General features: G+C 46.6%; 1 protein-coding gene across 10 annotated transcripts in view; it reads right to left on the bottom strand.

The window, feature by feature from the left end:
- Window positions 1-15,524: 15,524 nt before the first annotated feature.
- The window catches only part of LARGE1 (LARGE xylosyl- and glucuronyltransferase 1), a 565,935-nt gene continuing 561,770 nt past the window's right edge, over window positions 15,525-19,689 (bottom strand). For all 10 annotated transcript variants that reach the window (XM_066259855.1, XM_066259874.1, XM_066259835.1 and 7 more), the window contains 2 exons: window positions 18,949-19,144; window positions 15,525-17,085 (listed from right to left, as the gene is read on the bottom strand). In XM_066259855.1, the coding sequence (XP_066115952.1) occupies window positions 16,888-17,085; window positions 18,949-19,144 (394 nt within the window). In that variant the 3' untranslated portion in view covers window positions 15,525-16,887. The remainder of the gene's footprint in view (window positions 17,086-18,948; window positions 19,145-19,689) is intronic.

The following is a 19,689-nucleotide window of genomic DNA, read 5'->3' as shown; positions in this document are numbered from 1 at the left end:
GAGCCACATACAATATAAAGTGATGGAAATTAAAAACAGCATTATAAATACAGTGGTACCTTGAGATACAAACAGACTAACATACAAATTTTTTTTTTTTTTTTTTTTTTTTAAGGTACGAGCTGCGACTCGGTCCGTATTTTTGTTCGAGATCTGAGCAAAATTCCGAGTCGTGATTTGGGAAGCTGCCGCTAGTTGGCACATTGGTGCACGTCTCTAGTATTGGCAGTTTGATGTATGAGCTGACTGACTTACGAGTTCGGTTACAGAATGAATTAAATTTGTATCTCAAGGTACCACTGTATAGGTTATGGCAAGGTCTCCCTACAATATAAAGTGAAGAGAAAATCTTCAGCCCAAAACTGAAAACTGTAAATAGATACAAAAACAAAATGTAAAAGATAATAAGTATTTGAAAATGTGTTTTATTGAACTTTCAACCCATTTGCTTCTGCGCAGGAAACTGTCAGTTGTGAATTCTTGCACATGCTGGCAGACATCTTAGAAATGCACCGTTTTCCAATAAAATAGTGACCTCTTTAGTAAACCAGTCAAGCCCCCCCCAGTCTTTGCACCCAATAATTGTTGTAAGTATGAATGTAAGTGAATTTTCTATTCAAATATAGAAAAGAATTCAAAATTCCAGAGCCATTATTAAAATGTGTACAAATCACACCACTGAACTAGCCAAAATGTTAATGAAAATTTTGCAAAATTCCTTGGTGAAATAATGCTTTTGCATATTACATACTATTAATGGTAAAAAAAAAAAAAAAAAAGGAAAAGGAGAAGAATAAAATGGGAAATGATTAGGTATGAATTTCTAGACTATATTTTGCAGATCACTGCTGTGCAGAATACGAATCAACTCCTTGAATATGTGTAATGCATATATGACAGAGAGGTGTTCAATAGATTTTATCATTGAAAGTTTGTGCCCGAAGAAGACGGGCATTTAACTTAAAATGATTTTGTGAGCCAGGAGGAGGACCGTACAAATGCACTGGGATCCATACCGGCAGTCACACAGGTTGTCTCAAATATTTTATTCACAGAGACTAATCCGTAGCCAACAATCTACCTCCCCATCTTGTTCAAAGGATGGAAAAAAAAACATGGAAATGTTTGCTATGATCGCATCAGAACCAAGATATGTCCATCTCGTCAGTGCACTGTGTTGAGAAGCAGTGAGTGAACGCAGAATTCTATTTTTTTTTCTCATACTGACACAGAATAGTTGATAAAAGAACATTTATTTTTGAAGGTGAGAGAGGCGTTTCTTTGTGACTTAGTTACTTCAGTTTACTTAGAATGGATGGCTATATTTCAAAGTTGGAGTCAGTATCTTGTTTTAAACTGAATCTGTCATTTCAGAGCTAAAGGGTTATAATTCCTAATGTTTGGGACAGGATTTTAGAATTTAAGACCAAACTGTGAAGAAACTCTTCCATCATATGGCTAATAATTCTCTTCTATTGTCAGAGGAAGAAGCTGATGATATATTATTGATGATGTTTGAAAAATCATATCCAAAGGCTGTCACAGACTATGGAGCGATATTTTCCAGGGACACATTCAACCAGAGAATGAATTGTCATTCTTATCTCAAGTTGAAAGATTTTTTTTGAAAGTGCAACTTTGCATAGGATGTGTTTACGTCTACTGGAACATGGAAAGCAATCTTCAGTGATAAATCTATTCTTTCCGAGTTAATGTTTTCTCTGAAGTTCCACAATTATTTAGATATCCTTACAATTATGAATTAGATTCTTCCAATTTAGAAGGGATAAAAAGTAAGGAAATATACTGATTGTGGAGCCTGGACACGCCTCCAGGTATTCATTATCATAACCCAAAGCTGGTGCCTCATACAACAAATGCCCATGATCATTGCACGAGAAATTCTGAGGTTTCTCTCTCCTCAGAAAGCCCCAGTCCTGACACAGGGAATACCCTTATCACAGACTACTGACTAAGCTAACGTCCGTCTTCCTTCTTGTCATTTCTTTTCCCCTAAGATTGGAACCTCATCGTTGATGTTTGACCCGTGACCCCATCTGATTGCTTACTTCTGTCCACTGCTGGGCCCTCGGCGCTGCCTTCCACTTCCCACCCTGACTGTTTTAGCACCGACTGCTCCGGGAAGACAGACCACTGTGTTCCCTTGAATAGGGACTGCCCAGGAGAGCTGGTTGGAGCTCATTATTAAGAAAAGACATACATCTTCCTTAGTCCTGTTGGGTTCTTCTATGTGGAGATAGCTCAACGAGGAAAACATACCTGGCCTAGACAATCTTCACTGATCAGATATGAGATTTCTGAAGAAGAAATGGGCATGAGTGAGCCTAGAGACTTCCTCTCATTTCTTCTTGGGACCATGCCAAACATGGAGCTGAGGGTGCTCTCACATGGACAGTCTCACCAGCATCCAACACCTAGTGACATGGGACCAGCCTAATTCTTGTTTCAGTATTAGGGACTCAGCTGGCCTGTCCATGTACCACACCACCAGTATCAACTTACCTGGGTAATAAAAACAGCAGTTTGGTTCTCCCTTTGCCTATTATTTTCATCTCTCTCACCCAACTCAAAGGGCTGGGAAAGGGGGTGCTGTCACTTAGCTCTGTTCAAATTTCAATACCAGCCTGTATGGCCAGGTCACCCTCCTCCACTGCTGTCCCACCTTAGTGACAGGAACTAGAACAGTGACTCAGATCATTCCTTCTCCCCACCAGCTGGGACCTCACATACCTGGACCTCAAATGAAGCTCACACGATGATGAGACTGACCATTATGCAGCAGTTCCTGTCTGTGGTGATTTAACCAGTTGTGAAAACATTTAACAATGACCAGCCAGTCCACATACCTCCATCCTGTCCACAGTTCATTTCCAAGGGCTTTGCTGAACTCTAAATGCACCCCTATGTCCTACCAGACTGGCAAAAATACTGAAAAAGAGAGTGAGGCTAGTTTGTTATATATTTTTGTTACTTTTTCTAATTGCTACCAGGTTGATGGCAAAGCTAAATTTTATATATTTTGATGGCTTCTGTGCCTGGCATGTATTACATACTCAATAAGTGTTTTGACAAATGAATACATTAGTTAATCAAATAAACCTTTGCTAAATCCTAAGAATGATCTTTTAAAGTTATAACTGTTGCTATGGCTGGGTGGCTCAGTGAATATAGCATTGACCCAGCACGCCAGAGGTCGCGGGTTTGATCCCTGGTCACGGCACATACGAGAAGAAGTGAATGAGTGGAAAACTAAATGGAACTAAGTGAGATGAGTTGATGCTTCGTCTCTCAAATCAATGGAAAAATTAAAGTTATAACTGTTTACATACCATTGTAAATGATAATCCTTTCAGTTTTTCTTGCTGTAATTTCAAATTCATTAATATACAGTGTGTCCGTAAAGTCGTGGTGCACTTTTGACCGGTTACAGGAAAGCAACAAAAGACAATAGAAATGTGAAATCTGCACCAAATAAAAGGAAAACTCTCCCAGTTTCATACCTATTCAGTGCAGTTCGATGTGGGCTCATGCACAGATTTTTTAGGGCTCCTTAGGTAGCTATCCCGTATAGCCTCTACAGACTTGTCACTGACTGATGGCCTACCAGAACGCGGTTTCTCCACCAAACTGCCGGTTTCCTTCAACTGCTTATCCCACCAAGTAATGTTATTCCTATGTGGTGGCGCTTCGTTATAAACGCACTGATATTCACATTGCACTTTGGTCATGGATTCTAATTTAGCAAGCCACAGAACACACTGAACTTTCCTCTTACTGTCCACATCTCGACTGGCATGGCCGTGGGCTGATCAGCTGTATACACGGTGTTACATCATCATCTGCACATGCGCACATGCTGCCACTCATCCTACAGAAACTGGGAGGGTTTTCCTTTTATTTGGTGCAGATTTCACATTTCTGTCATCTTTTGTTGCTTTCTTGTGACCAGTCAAAAGTGCACCATGACTTTATGGACACACTGTATATTTCTTTCTTTTTTATTTTTGTATTTTTCTGAAATGAGAATCAGGGAGGCAGAGTGACTCCCGCATGCGCCTGACCGAAATCCACCCAGCATGCCCACTAGGGGGTGATGCTCTGCCCATCTGGGTGTTTGCTTCATTGCAACCAGAGCCATTCTAGCACCTGAGGTGGAGGCCATAGAACCATCCTCAGTGCCTGAGCCAACTTTGCTCCAAGGGAGCCTTGGCTGTGGGAAGGGGAAGAGAGAGACAGAGAGAAGGAGAGAGGGAAGGGTGGAGAAGCAGATGGGCATTTCTCCTGGGTGCCCAGGCTGGGAATCAAACCCGGGACTTCCACACTCCGGGCTGATGCTTTACTGCTGAGCTAACCAGCCAGGGCATTTTTTTTTTTAATTTGGTGAGAGGAGAGGAGGCAGAGACAGGTTCCTGCATGTGCCCCAACTGGGATCCACCTGGCAAGCCCACTAGGAGGTGATGCTCTGCTCATCTGGGGTGTTGCTGTGTTGCTCAGCAACCGAGCTCTTCTTAGCACCTGAGGCAGAGGCAATGGAGCCATCCTTAGCACCAGGGCCAACTCGCTCCAATCAACCTATGGCTGCAGGAGGGGAACAGAAAGAGAGTGAGAGAGAAGAGAGAGGGGAAGGGGTAGAGCAGATTGGCACTTCTTTTGTGTGCCTTGACTGGAATTGAACCCAGGACACCCAATTGCCAGGCTGAAGCTCTACCACTGAGCAAACCAGCCAGGGAAATATATATTTCTAGAATCCTCCCTTTTTACCTTATTTGTCAAACAGAATAATGTTTATCTTCCCCCAGGCTTCCAGCCCAACTCTCCTTCTCCACCATTTGTTAAAAAGCAGAGATGTGGACACTATCAACACAGACGCATTTTATGAACACATTCTGTGCCCTGAGACATAATTATTCTGGTCCTGAGAATTAAAATTCATTGAAAGCATATTAAACACTGTACCATCATTATCTTTTCTATTCATGGAAGTGTCCTCTTAAAGATAGCTTTTCGACCATTTATTGTGAGGAATTATTCTCCTTGGCAGTAAAGTGGAACTTGAGTCATTTACTTTTCTCTTGCATGTGTTAATGTGCTAATTTCTGCTCAAAGAAGTGCATTTCTTTGTTTCATTTGTCCTGTTATTTACAGCTTTGCCAGCCTCTGCTCTTCCTGGCAATATTCTTCTCAGCTCAGTACTTTGTGGTTTGGCTATGATTCGCTTCTTCAGCCTTTGGTACATATGCTTCTACTGAGAAAACAGAGTGTTTCCCCAAGAGCTCCCAGCCAGGTTTGGGGTTTGTGCAAGGTCATCATCCCTCTTGACCATAGTTGCTAGGACGAGGGAGGGGCCCCTGGGAAATCATGCTCTCTTCCAGCAGTTTGGAGCCGAGCCTGAGTGGGGAGTTAGTCCAGGCTGGCCCCGCAAGAGGAGAGAGGAGGGCCTTAGGAGCTGTGGAACGGCGTGATGGCACTTCTTCAATGACACGGTGAGAGGAGAGCAGACGAGTGTGCAGAACGAGGCAGAGACGGTAAGCCATGGCGATGAGCTCCTGGTGGCTCTGCGGGTCCCAGCAAGTCACGGCAGGGTAATTTTTCCAGTTTCCAGTTCGTATTCTTCACTCCTCACTGTTCCTGTTATGAGGCAGGAGCTGTGTCCCTGGTCCCCTGGCCTCTCCATGTGTCAGGGTAGAAAGCAAAGCTGCATAAAGACGAGATAGAGGAGCATGCAGGGCTGGGCATGGGACCAAGGGTGCCCAAGCCAGGTCATGTGGCTGGGAGGGATCTTGTCACTTACTGGCTGCGAGACCCTGGGCAAGTAAGTGGCTTAATCAGACTCTTGTCCCATCTGTAAAATGAGGATAATGCTGCCTACCTACTAGGGTTTTTCTGATAATTAATGAACTAAAAATGTAAAGGCCTTGGAACACTAACCGTCGTGTCGTGAAGGAACTAATAAGTGCAGGTTATTTTTATTTTCCTAGTTCATATTTGTTTGTTCTTGTCAAACCCCTGAACTGATTGAAGAATTGTTCAAATGTCCCAGAGGGAGAAGCGAGGAGGCCCCTGAGGAGCCGGGAGGGTGTGGAGGAAGCAGACCACGCAGAACAGACTAGCCCGGCCTGGAGGAACACGCCACGCCCTGGAGCCAGGTCCCAGTGCAGGGCTGGGCCTCGGGGCTGGGACGCCTCAGGAGTCCAAGAAAGGACCCTGCTCCCACCTTCACCAGAGCCCCCATGCCCAGGGGGGCAGGGGGTGACAGACTGCTAGCTGCTTCCTAATTTCTCTTCTTTCCTTCTTTTTTAGTCAAAGAATGCCAGTGTTCATGGGCCACCATGTAAAAGTGGCTGGATTTATTTTTTTAAGTGAGAGGGAAATAAACTTCTACCTTAAGCCACTGCTATTTTGTTGTTAACTTCTGTATGCCAAATTGAATCTATCCGATACCGCAAGAAGGTAGCAGAGCTCCCAGACCCGAAATGCCAACCAGGATAGCTGGACACATGGGACAATGGGTGGAAACTCTGAGGACTGCCGGCCAAAGACTGGGCAGGCCTCCTCTGCTCACTGGCACCCCCTTGGACACAGGTGGACGAGAATGTCCCCCAAACCTGGGGAAGTGGGAGGATCCAAGTTAGATAAAAGTTAACGTATTTTTTGTGTCTCTGAGCGTTTGAGTTGAGATTCACGACCACTAAAGACCCTGCCCGGGCAGCCACATGAACCTCCCAAGATGTCTCTTTCAGATTTCATTTGTAGGGCCCTTTTATCTCAGCTGTTTTGCTTCTCTGAAGAGTCAGTTCCTGGGATCATGTCCATTTTGTTTTGCCTGATATTTGGCATCTGCTTATCAGAATCTGGAGCTCAGGGAGGTTGGGGGGCCTCCTCCCTCCACCCCCCCAGTGATTCCATGCTGACCTGTTTGTTTGTTTGTTTTTCATTTTATTGTCATTTCCAGACAAGTGGTCAGTTGTTTCTGATTGATCTAAGTCAAGCCCAGAGTGGCAGCTCGTACTGCTTCATCCCCCAGCTGCACGGGTGACTGTTTCCCCACGGCCTTCCTCTATCTGAAAGAACCCCCGTCCTGCTCCCTGGGAGATAATAACCCTCCCCATAGGACACAGAAAGCCTCAAAACAGCCCTTAACAGCTCAGAAGCAGGAAGGGCTTTAGGAATCAAGCATCACAATCCATTCTTTCATTTCACCGATGCAGTAAGGAAGGCTCAGAGGTGGGGGGGGGGGGGATGACCTGCTTAGTTGGGGGGTGATGAGGCCAACAGATTAGGAGATGGTGGTCATTGAAAAGAGAGTTTGTTTGAGTGATGGGTCTGGGAAGAGAAGCCAAGTTTATTCACTTAGTTATTCATCTAACAAACATCTACTTAGGGCCTACTTACAGGTTAGGATCTTGAGCTACCCTGGCAAATCTAGACAGTTTCAGTTATCCCCTGCCTCCAGAGCCCACAGCCTTATCAGAGAGGTAGCCGTGGGATGAGTCATCACACAAACAGATGTGAAATTCACTGTGACAGCAGTTACCCAGCAGAAGCACCTGCTCTGAGAACACTGCCTGGGGGGTTGACGGGGGCAGAGAGGTCACTGGGCGCTTTCCTGACGGAATGACGCTGGAGATGAGAACTGAAGAATGATTAGCAGGTAGCTGGATGAAGGCACAAAGGGCGCTGTACGCAGCGAGGTTGAGTGTGGTGTGAGGTGAGGTTTGACACAGAGGTGGAGGAGAGAGTCCGTACACCCTCTAAGCTGTGATAAGCATTTTTCCTTTATCCTAAGAAATGTTGAAAGGTTTATCTGATTCCTGTGTCCATTCCTTACCTTTAATCACACTGACAAATCATGTAAGAATAAGTAATAGGCCCTGGCCGGTTGGCTCAGTGGTAGAGCGTCGGCCTGGCGTGCGGAAGTCCCGAGTTTGATTCCCGGCCAGGGCACACAGGAGAAGCATCCATCTGCTTCTCCACCCCTCCCCCTCTCCTTCCTCTCTGTCTCTCTCTTCCCCTCCCGCAGCCAAGGCTCCATTGGAGCAAAAGATGGCCCGGGCGCTGGGGATGGCTCCTTGGCCTCTGCCCCAGGCGCTGGAGTGGCTCTGGTCGCGACAGAGCGATGCCCCAGATGGGCAGAGCATCGCCCCTGGTGGGCGTGCCGGGTGGATCCCGGTGGGGCGCATGCGGGAGTCTGTCTGACTGTCTCTCCCCGTTTCCTAGTTTGATCCACAAACCATCCAAAGGGCAGAAGGTAAACTTGGAAGAGCAGTCCTTCAGTCCCTTGTCACATCATACTTTCTTGGTCACCTAGGAGGACAAATGCCTTCTGTTTCTTTGCAAGTCTGATTTGTACGTGCACTGTACACACATACAAACACATACACTTTACAAGCACTTCATTTTAACAAACAATGTCCTGACACCCCTGATACAGGAATAACAGAGCTTGTTCTGATTAATTTCATTTAGTTCCAATTAGTTTATCCACTTGGGTCATTTGGTCTGCAGTTGTTTTCTGTCAGGGTGCTGAAAACAGTGCCCATCCTGATTTTTCTAGATAATGTAGTCAGAGGCGGATTTAACGGCGGGCGCACCGGGTACACACCCTGGGCCCCAACGTTACACTTTTTTCTAATGACACCAAGTTTGGTTTCATTTGTGCAATTTTAACATTAATAGTACATAATATTTTTATTTATTTATTTAAAAATATGGTTGACATGTATTTTTACTTTCCCTGTCTTTCTCTTTTTTTTTTTTTTAAGGAGCCCAATATTTTCTTCTGTGGCCGGGTCCTCAACTAACCTTAATCTGCCTCTGGATGTAGCTCATCTGAGAGGCCTCTTCTGGTGTTATGAATGAAGTCTGACTCTCTGGTTCTGGAATGTAGAGAAGAACCAGGAGCTCCATTATTAGCCACACTGGAAAGTTTTGGATGCAGCCTGTTTGCCTGGCTGCAAGTGGCTCTTCTGTAAGAACCAGGTGTTTCTGACATCTGGGGAGGCACTGACTCTGGAGGGACCGCCCCTCCCACGGCTAGCCTTCCATATGCAAATCAGCCCACCCGAAGCTCACACCTGCCACCACCTCCTTATGGAACTCTTACACTCTGGACTACTCCTCCCCTGCTCCGAAATCTCAGTGCCAGGTATCAGACAACTAGACACAGCCCCGACCCCACAGCCCTGTTAGGTGACTCCAGTAAAGTACTGTAAATTCTCAGCCCGCTCACCCTGACTTAACTAGGCCATCCCACGGAAACCCTAGCGAGGGCTCCTGCCCACATCCCTCATGCGGTGCTCCATGGTATGGCACGCACGCTCCTCTTGGGAACTGTCACAAACTAGCGTTTTCAGATCTCCTGATCTGTTGGCTTCGGCGTCCTTGAGTAATAATACAACCTACACTTTCGAACATGTTCCCAGACTCTCTTTTTTCATTGCCTCCCGAGAAGTCCCAGGTGATCTGAACCTTGAGAATATTATACTAAGCAAAATAAGTAAATCAGAAAAAGCTAAGCACTATATGATCTCACAGAGAGGTGGGATATAAAACAGACCCACGGACATAGATAAAAGTGAAGTGGTTACCTGGTGGAGGGGGTAATGGGGAGGAGAGTAAAGAGGGACAAATACATGGTGACAGACAATGATCTGACTTTGGGTGATGGGCACACAATGCAATCAACAGTTCAAATGCTCTAGAGACGTTTACCTGAAACCTATGTGTTCCTGTGGACCACTGTCACCCCCTTAAATTAATTTCTAAATTTAAAAAAAAAGGAAATCCCAGGTGAAATCCCTCTGGTCTCCCAGGGTGTGTGTTAGTGAAAAGGTGTGGAGTCCGGAGCCTGGGTGACCCCTTCCCAGCTGCAGAACCGCGGGCCTTTTGCTGCAGCCCCTGGACCCACTCCCCACACACAGAAACGAAGACTGCAGCCTCGATCGCACGGGGCTGGCTGAGGAGTAAAGGAGATAATGCGGGTCATCCATCTAGTCCAGGACCTGGAGACGGTGGCCGCTTAGTGCCCATTAGTTCCCTCCTCCCTTCAGCAATCCGAGAGCCTCCTCTGCTGTCTGCCTTCTGCCCGCCCGTTTGCGTGTTCAGTCAACCAGGAATCTTGAAGAAAATCCCTGGATGATTTATTGTAAGCTTTTCAACCTTTGCTTCCCATATTTGTCAACCTCCAGCCAACCAGAGCCTTTCATTTTCCCCTCCATGAGTCCCTTGCAGATGGTGACAGGTCCTGAGTGGGCTCTGATGAACTGTTTGGACTCAGCACTCTGTCTAGCTGCTCTCATGCTGATGGCTCCCGAGAGCACAGCCCTGGGGGTGTCAGGCCTGAGGTCCAGCTCTGACTCTGCTTATCATGGCCGGCAGCACAGTGGTTAGCCCCGCCAAGCTTTCACTCCCGGTCAGAATACAAGCGGGCATGCTGCCTGTATCATGGGGCTGCCCTGTGAGGTGGACAGGATGACGTACATCAGAAATGGAAAGTGATGGAACAGTAGGAGGGACCGTGATCACACACACAGGAGGATGTGGGCTGGCCATCTGCTAGTCCTCCTGTGTATCTGGTACTTCCCAGTGTCCCTACATCCTGCCCCCTCCCACGCCAGGCCTTCCACTGCCCCATCCTTACCCACCTGGTACCTCTAGTCTCAAAGACCTTGCTTTCAACCTTCTCTAAAGGATTTGTAGGGAAAACATCTTTAAAAGGGGTGGAGAAGGCCCTGGCCGGTTGGCTCAGTGGTAGAGCGTCGGCCTGGCGTGCAGAAGTCCCGGGATCGATTCCCGGCCAGGGCACACAGGAGAAGCATCCATCTGCTTTTCCACCCCTCTCCCTCTCCTTCCTCTCTGTCTCTCTCTTCCCTTCCCGCAGCCAAGGCTCCATTGGAGCAAAGATGGCCTGGGCGCTGGGGATGGCTCCTCGGCCTCTGCCCCAGGCACTAGAGTGGCTCTGGTCGCAACAGAGCAACGCCCTGGATGGGCAGAGCATCGCCCCTGGTGGGCAGAGTGTCGCCCCCAGGTGGGCGTGCCGGGTGGATCCCGGTCGGGCGCATGCGGGATTCTGTCTGACTGTCTCTCCCCGTTTCTGGCTTCAGAAAAATACAGAGAGAAAAAAAAAGGGGGGGGGGTGGTGGAGAAAACCACAGAGAAGATAAAAGGAAAAGGAAGGATTAACTCTGTGTGTGTGTGTGTGTGTGTGTGTGTGTGTGTGTAATAGATTAACTATGTCCCAGGGACTACCTCGTGCAAATGTCTTAGCCTTTCTTAGGTAGGGATCCTCCCTGTCATCACTTGACAAATAAGGAAATGAGGCTCAGAGAGAGGCAATAACTTGCTGGGAAGTGGCCTACCCTGGGTTTGAAATGAGAACATTTTTTTAAGTCTGAGCTCTTGACTAATCTTTCTTGCTCCTCAGGCAATAGATATTTATTGAGCATTTACTATGTGCCGGGCACAATGCTAGGTGCTGGGATACAGTTTCTTTCTAGAGGAAAACAACTTCCAAAGGCTCACTCTTGGCTTACATTACAACAAGGATCCTGTGGAGCCTGTGCCTTTCTCTTCTGTACCTGACCCTGAACCTGACTCGGACGGCTTCTGTGTGTTCACCTTCTGCACGAACAGGGACCTTCTTCTCTGTGTCCTTCTCTGATGCCTGCAGGGCTGAAGCTGGCACAACCAAAAGGTTCTCACTGAATTTCTGATGCATTTAATTAAAGAAAAAGTACATGCCTGCCTTGCCCTAAGAAGAGAATGAACACAGGGGAACAAGAGAAATGATGGTGGAGGAATCGCTGGGGAGTAAAGATGTCCGTCATAGAATGGAGTGCCCTGTCTAGCCTAGAAAGAGGCAGGTGATGGTGATCACTTGGGTTGTGGCAGGCAGAATTCTAAGATGGCCCTGAAGACTCCTACCCAGTCAGGGGCTTGCCAGATGGATCCCGGCTGGGACGCATGTGGAAGCCTGTCTCTGCCTCCCTGCTTGTTACATAATAAAAATAAATGCAATAAATAAATAAATGCTAAAGTATTCAGATTTAAAGGAGCATAACGTCTACAAGTCACTCTCAAATGTTTTAGAAGACAGAGAGATGTTAGGTATATGTGGCCACACGTTAATGTGAATGAAGGGAATACAAGCTATTCTTGTAACTCTTCTGTTTGAAACTACACATCTAAAAGTAAAATAAAATTGTCTGCATGAATGTGATAAGGTGAAGCCTATCTTACTTAGCATTACCTATTTACTTTTCGGCTATCTAGGGAACGGTCCACGACACAAATGTCAACCGTGCCTGGTTCATTACAGTATTCACAGTGCTCTTCACAGAGTAGATGCTCAATACATGTTTGCGGAGTGCATAAAAAATAGTAATGAGTGCAAAAAAATTATTCTGATACCACTCACTGCAGCTCTTCCTTTCTGCCTTCGGAATCATAGCAGCATCACTTAGCCAGAATCTGCTGAAGAGTTTCGCTCTGAGGAAGCTCTGTCAATCACTGCCTGACATAATCCCAGCCTCACTAATCAGTGGTTTTTGTACCATGCCATGTGGACATTTCCCAGAACTTCATTCCAGAAAGTGTTGTCTCTCAAGACTATCTGTATGCGTTGGAACAAACCATTGACCAACTCCAACCAAATTCACAGTGAGAAACCCTACAATTTTGTACTGTCCCCATTATCTCCTGTCAAGTGCCACCAATCATCCCTTGAAATTGGAAGGCACCTTACTAAGAACATTTTTGTTAAATGAATGGAAACAAAGACCATGGTACCTCTTTGGCATTAGATTCTATGGGTCTGAAACTTCTTAGAATGCAGTTAGCAGGTAACTGACATTTCGGAAACTTCAGTGGCATTAAATTGGAAAATTAACCTTAGGACTAAAAAAGAAAGAAAAAATAGAGCATATAACCAAGAAATACAGGAAGACATGACTACATGAGCCCAGTAGCCAAGCTGATTTTAGTACCAAATGAGGAGACAACAACATACAGTGGACAGATACAGGGTTTTGAAGTCAGCTGGATTTGGGTTCAAATTCCGACACCTCCATGAACAACCCATGTGATGTGGGGCAAGTCACACAATTCCTTGGAGGGATGATTCCATGCACTTAATAACAATGATAACAATACCTTCCTTATATTAGAGTGTTGCTATGAGGACTCATGAGTGCCATGGAGACCTTGGCTCAGTCAATGGTGGCTCTTACCTTCACCAAGAGTGTGCCAGAAGCCAAGTCGGAGAGGGACTTTAATCGCATTTCCTTCATCAACACAGAGCTCCCTAATGGCCTGGTGACCATAAATGAAGCACTCAAGGACAGTAGAGTCCTTGAAAGGAACAGAATTAAAGTAGGGTCTGTCCTTTCAGGATGGGGCACAAAGAAGCAGTCAGTCAACTCAGCAGAGATGTGCTCTGTGAGTCAGATCTGCACACCCCGAGATCGCCTGGGCGCAGCAGGCTGAGCTGAGAGCCAAAGGGAGAGCTTCAGACTTAGCGTCTCAACTTGTGCCACGTCATCTAGGAAATAACCCGGGAGCGTTCGGGGAGTCAGACTGCACCCTTGAGTTGATCTAGCTGTCTAAATATGATTAGAGTGCTCAGGTCTAGTTCAAGCGAATTTTCAGAAAGCCCGTGAGTGTAGCAAGATTTGGAGCATCCAGGAGAGGTTGCCATCTAGACTATGTGTGTTATTGGACAGATGTTGGAAAAGAAAAAGACTAGAAATCTAATAATCCTGCTATGTAGGCTCAAATCTTTCTGTGCGCTAACAGTTAACCGGTTTCTTCCTCAGTGGGGAAGGGAGCAGCAGCGCCTGCTTTGTGCTTTGGATTCAAACCAGTAGGCCCGGGCTTAAATTCTGGTTCCACCATGTGATGATCATGTGAATTTGGGTAAGTGACTTCATTTCCCAGAGCTCGCTCAGTTTCTTTAGCTCTAAACAGTCATATCCACTCTGTTGTTTTGCTGCAAGGATTCAACAAGCTAATGCATGCAAAAGGTTCTTCTACATAGTGGTTGATCAACATATCTTAGCTCACCCAGATACTGAATATTACGGGGACTACATGAGAGAATCCTTTCCTTCTTTCCAGCTGAATGCCAAGACGGCATTGGCTTATTTAAGCATGAACACATCAGTGTGACCCATTTATAAGCTTGTTCTACCCTGGGGAACTGATATGGAGGACTCGACATCCACAGCTATTGCCTCTGTTCAAAGGGCTGCAGCTCCCCACACACGGGCTTGCAATGAGCTACCACTCATTGCCATTTCCCGATGTAAGTTCTGGGAATTCATGCTGCTAGCAGACCTCAGCCTCCACGTTGAACTTGGATATCTGCCAACATCTGAGCTTTAGCCTTAAGTGAGATTAGCTTCAGCATGTCAGGCACCTGTCTGGGGAAACAGGATTTCCTCCTGTTGGTGTGGAGTGTCAGTTTCTGGCTCTTCTAAATGCAATGTCCATGAAGCTACATCATCCTCCAATTTGTACCTATTGTCTCAAAGCAGTTGGTGCCTTCTTTCATTCTTGGAGGCAACCCAGTTTGGATGATAAATTATATGGTCACTATGATATCCACAGGACTGACAGTGAAAGCCAGATGGCTGGGCAGGATTCCAATGCCATGTAATTTTTTTTTTTTTAATAAAAGGCTTTAAGAAATTAAAATTTGATTTTGAACATTGAGAAACCAGTGCTGCTTGGCTCAGGTAGCTGGTAGTGATGGATCCAAAAGCTATAAAAAACATCTATTAACCTTGGCTTTCTCTAGACAAAGAGGGCTGTTGAGTGCCCATGTATGTAGGGGAGAGAAGGCATTAGTGTTGGTAAACGTTTAACCACCAGCTCTCGGGCTAGTGGTGCTCCAATCTGCGCTGTAACTACTCCCACCATGGCCAACGTCAAGCTATGGTGATGTCCCTGGGCACTGCGAGAAGAGACACATGCAGGGAGTCTGTGAGCTGGTGCCCACCTGCTCATGGACAGAGGAGATTTACTATGGACTTTGAGTACTTTTGGAATGTTTTACTTTTTATAAGATTCATGTACTAATTTTGTAGTATACATGCTGCATATATGCTATGCATGTCATATATGTATATGATATATATACACATAAACTTATTTATATATGTTTGAGGATTAGTCCTAATGGTTGTCTTCCTAATTTTTTTTTATTATAAATCTGAGTGAAATATCCATTTGTGCAAATAATACATGAAGGGTCTCATAAACCAGGCTGCTGTGTGGTTTCACGTGACTCAGGACAGAGGGGTGGGGGCTCACTTTACTATTGATGCCCAGGAGTTAGTTCCCCTGCTATCCCACACGCGGTATAGAAAACAACTGTGTTGAGACAGAAACTAAATGGAAAATATGAACATGGTACAAGGGACAGAAGATAAAGTGAAATCTAACCTCAGGCAAGAAGAAAAAAAAAGTTCAAGGTCAAATGATGAGGAAAATAAAACAAGAACAGAAAATGTCAAGTTGCCATTTATCAGTTTTGCTCTGGGCACTGAAGTGTGTCTCGGTAGCTTCTTACAGGCATGGGAGGGGAGGGAGAAGAAACAGTCCATACTTCCATTTATTGAATGCAACTTTCGCTGGTCATATCGCAACTCAGTACAAACCACCCAGCAGAGTAGGGCATTGACTCTTACTCTCATCATTGTAAACACAACATTAATATTGAAGATTCAAGAAAATGGGCAAAAAGTCCAGTGTCTCCTTAATTGGTGTGACAGTGGAGGTGCCTGTCTACCCTCAGGACAGGTCCCAAAGGGAGCCTGAGGCTGTGACCTTGTCCCAGCCGCAGTGAAGAGGAACTCCATACGTTCTTCCCAAAGGACACGTGCATCTTCAGAACTGGGCTTTCGTGAGTTATGAAAGTCCTTCTGAAGTTCTGAGGGGTTTGTCCCTCTCCTGTGCACTAAAACAGTCCTTTCAAAACCCTTCCCCCAGGAATCAGTCATTGCCAATAGAAAATGTGACCAGTTGTAAAACAGTCGGTTTTCATATTTGTGTCTTAGCCCCTGGATTCTGGGGAGCGAGGAATTTGAGGTCATGGCAGCCTCAATGATAATCCCGTAGAAGGCTGGCGTGTCTGTGGGCTGAAGCCTCTTCCTCCTTGCTGGGCCACTGCTGACAGAGGGGTGTTGGCTGAGGCAGCAGGTTTTCCTTCAGAGCCTTTCAAGATCCGATTTTTTATTTTGGATTCCCATACCAAAAACAAACAAAATCCCGCCCGCCCCAAACAGAAACAAATCAATACAAGAGTGACTTTGAGGATAAAGAACCAACCAACCCCATCATCAGGTCCTACCAGGTCCAACGTCCCCATTGGGCTTTCAAACAGTTGGTTCCCATCATCGGTTTGCCCTCCCCTTGGACACTCAGCTAGATCGTAGGGCAAAGAAGAAAGTTTCCTCTGAATGAAGAGACATTTTTGCCTTTGTTTCCTGGATGACTGACCCCCCAGCACCCTAACTTCCCTCTCTTAAAAAGCAACAAGGACATTCTAAATACCTGCTTGGTTCTGTGGCTTTGTGATAGGATAACCCCCACTGCTCCCTCATCCTTCCACATCCCATTCTTGAAGAGACTATGTCGATGAGCTCTTTTTCCACATCCTGGCACTGCTGGGTCGTGGGTCAGTGAGGGGCTGGACCGACCCTTGTCCCAGATCTCTGGGGTGTGGGCAGCCTGGCTGGGCTAAAGAGACAAATAAAAACAAACCAAAAAAAAAAAGCATTGCTTCATTTTGAGTTTGAAGGCTGGGCCCCACGCAGCAAGTGGCTCTCCCCCTGCAGAATGTCTCTCCCTACTGGCGGCGTCCCGGTGCTAGCTGTTGTTCTCGGCCGTGAGATATTTGAGGGCGGCAAAGCCATAGCGGCGGGACATGTCCTGCTGGAACTCCTCCTTCAGGGTCTTGAGACAGATGCGGTATTGCTTGTTGGACCGGAACTTGGTAATGTCGAAGCTGGGGGCGTGAGGCATGTGGATCATGTAGGCGTTAGGAAGCACGATGAATTCATATTCCTGGAAGAAGACAAGAGCAGCTTGAGCACTGGCAAGAACCCTTGGTAACGTCTGATGAGTCAAGCGGATGGCTGAGTGACTAAGTGAATGGAGGAGGGGGGGGGACGGCCCCCACAAGGAGGGCAGCACCACCATATTGTATCCAAGACGTTAGAAAACGTGGGCTTCTCTGAGCCTTAAGTTTTCTCATCTATGAAGTGACAGGAATAACACTGACCTTGAAAGATGACTGATACTATATGCCTAGCGCTGGGCAAAGTTCATGACCCGTAAAAGGTTCTTGATCAGTGGAGCCTATACCTGGATGGTTGCCCAGCCCAGAGCAGCATAAACTCAGAAAGGGAAGTCAGGATGCAGGAATGCTAACAGCAGCAAGAAACTACCGTTGATGGAGGAAGGAGTGAGAAAAATCATGAGAGGAAAACCAAGAAGCCCCAGAGCTTAGCTGTCTGAGACATTTCACGTGGGGACAGAGACCTAGCAGCCTGCTAGCCCCGAAGGGTACGGCTGGATCACCTGGCCAGTCTGTACCCATATTTCCGGAAACCACTGGAAAGGATGAAATTATGTGTGGCGTTGCTGCTGGCAAAGAAAGGAAAATAAGCAAGGAAAGATTTTCCAAGAGTTCTGTCAAAGTTGCCTGAAATAAACAAAGCCCGGATCTCAGTGCGGGAAAATTCACTTTATTAGAACCAGCTGCCCTCACCACAATGCTGGGTGCACAGGACGAACAGTGTTTCTTCTCTCCCAAGCAGAAGCCGAGGCAGATCGAACCCTCCTGCCTGTGAACAGCACCAGACCCCTTCCAAGGACTACTGAGAATGCAGAGACTACGGATCATGCTTTCTGTTATCAAACACAGACATTATTCCACAACCGTCGCCCTGTATCTGTGGTTCTCAGGCCCAGTGTTCATGAGAATTACCTGGGACTGCTCTCAAATGATGGAACTGTGAGAAAGTTCTCCAGGGGCATCTCAGGGAAGCCAGCACTGGGCATCCATCCCCTTTCCCTGCATTTTGGGGGGTTCTTGTTGAAAAACATTTACATGGTGCTCCATGAGGAGATGCCCCGGAGAACAGCACACAAGAGAAAGAGTGGGGAATGAGTGACCTCGGCATCCTCCTTAACTTACCAGACTAGTTTTACTTTTGATTAACACAGGGTTGACCAGCTGCAGCGTGTCAGGCCCACTGCATGTGTTTATACATAAAGTTTTATTGAACACAGCCATACCTATAGTTTTGGATACCATCCAAGACTGAAATACAGGAGTAGAGTTGAGACCCTAAGCTCCACAAAGCCCCCCAAATAGACTATCAGATCCTTCACAGAAAACATCTGCAGACTCTGGTTTAGTTTCACCTGTTAGAAGCCTGCAGGCAATTGCTTTTGAAGTAGGTGCTCAGTAGTATAAACTGAATAGGCCTCATGAGTAAATGCAGCCTAAAATGTCACTCTCAGTTATGGGGAGGGACAATCAGCTGAACCGCAGCTGCACGCTTTATGGCACTGCTGTGGAACTAGAATGCTCTGTGGCTCACAGGCTGAGTGACGACTGGCTGTCATTTGCTTGTCTGTGTCACCGGATCAAGTGAGGGTGAGGGGATGGAATGGTTTGCCATGACACACTCACATCTGCCTGGGTGTTGGTTTAGAACCCAACTCTCATCCAAGATTAGGGGAAGAACAGTTTGGGAATCAGCCGCTGAGGATTAGTACTGCCGCATTCTCACTCCAGGGCCCTAAACGCGTCTGTTCCCTCTTAGGTTTCTGCTCTCTTATCTCCACGGCCCCTTTTAGCTCTAAGATCGAGACCTCCCCCTGCCCTGTCACTGGTCCATAACATTCCACTCCTCTTACCTGCGCATCCAGTTCCATGATATGAGCCACCTTGTTCCAGCCGAAGCCCACAAACCTCCGGTCATACTCGGGGCAGTCCCGTCTCACAACAACGTACGGCTCAAAGTCGGCCTCCCACTCAACCTGGTAAGGCGTGGTGGCGGTCCGCCACTTGGCGAAGTTTGTGGGTGCGTGGCCTTTTGTCCAGACGTGGTACCTGGGGACACATGAAAAAAAGCCACTGAATAGAAATAGGGCAGCTGAGTTATCCAAACACTGCTAATGTGGAGGAAGAAGAGGTGTGTGCTGATATAGTCCTCATGCTGTTTTGAATGGGGTCTGTTCCAAAAGATGTTCCATACCGAACCCCCAGTACCAGTGAATGTGGCCTATTTGAAAACAGGGTCTCCGAAGAGGTAATCAAGTGATGATGAAGTCGTCCTGGATTAGGATAGGCTCTAATGCCAACACTGGTGTTGTAAGACGAGACACGCAGGAAGAAGGCTGTGTGGAGACAGAGGCAGGGACTGAAGTGGTGTGCCCAGGTGTCAAGGAGCCCCACAGATAGCCGGCAAGCACCCTAAACTAGAAAGAGGCAGGGAAGGATTCTTCTCTAGTGTCTTCAGTGGTAGCCGGAACCTGCCAACACCTTGATTTGGGACGGCTGGCTTCCAGAACTGAGAGAGTCCGTTTCTGTTGTTGTAAGCCACCAGTCTGTAGTAGTTTGCTACAGCAGTCTTAGGGAACTCATCCCCAGCCTGC

The sequence above is a fragment of the Saccopteryx bilineata genome, chromosome 1 (assembly GCF_036850765.1).
Source record: "Saccopteryx bilineata isolate mSacBil1 chromosome 1, mSacBil1_pri_phased_curated, whole genome shotgun sequence".
Taxonomy (NCBI): Eukaryota; Metazoa; Chordata; class Mammalia; order Chiroptera; family Emballonuridae; genus Saccopteryx; species Saccopteryx bilineata.
Note: the sequence above shows the minus strand (reverse complement) of the source record. Positions and strands in the feature narration are given on the sequence as shown.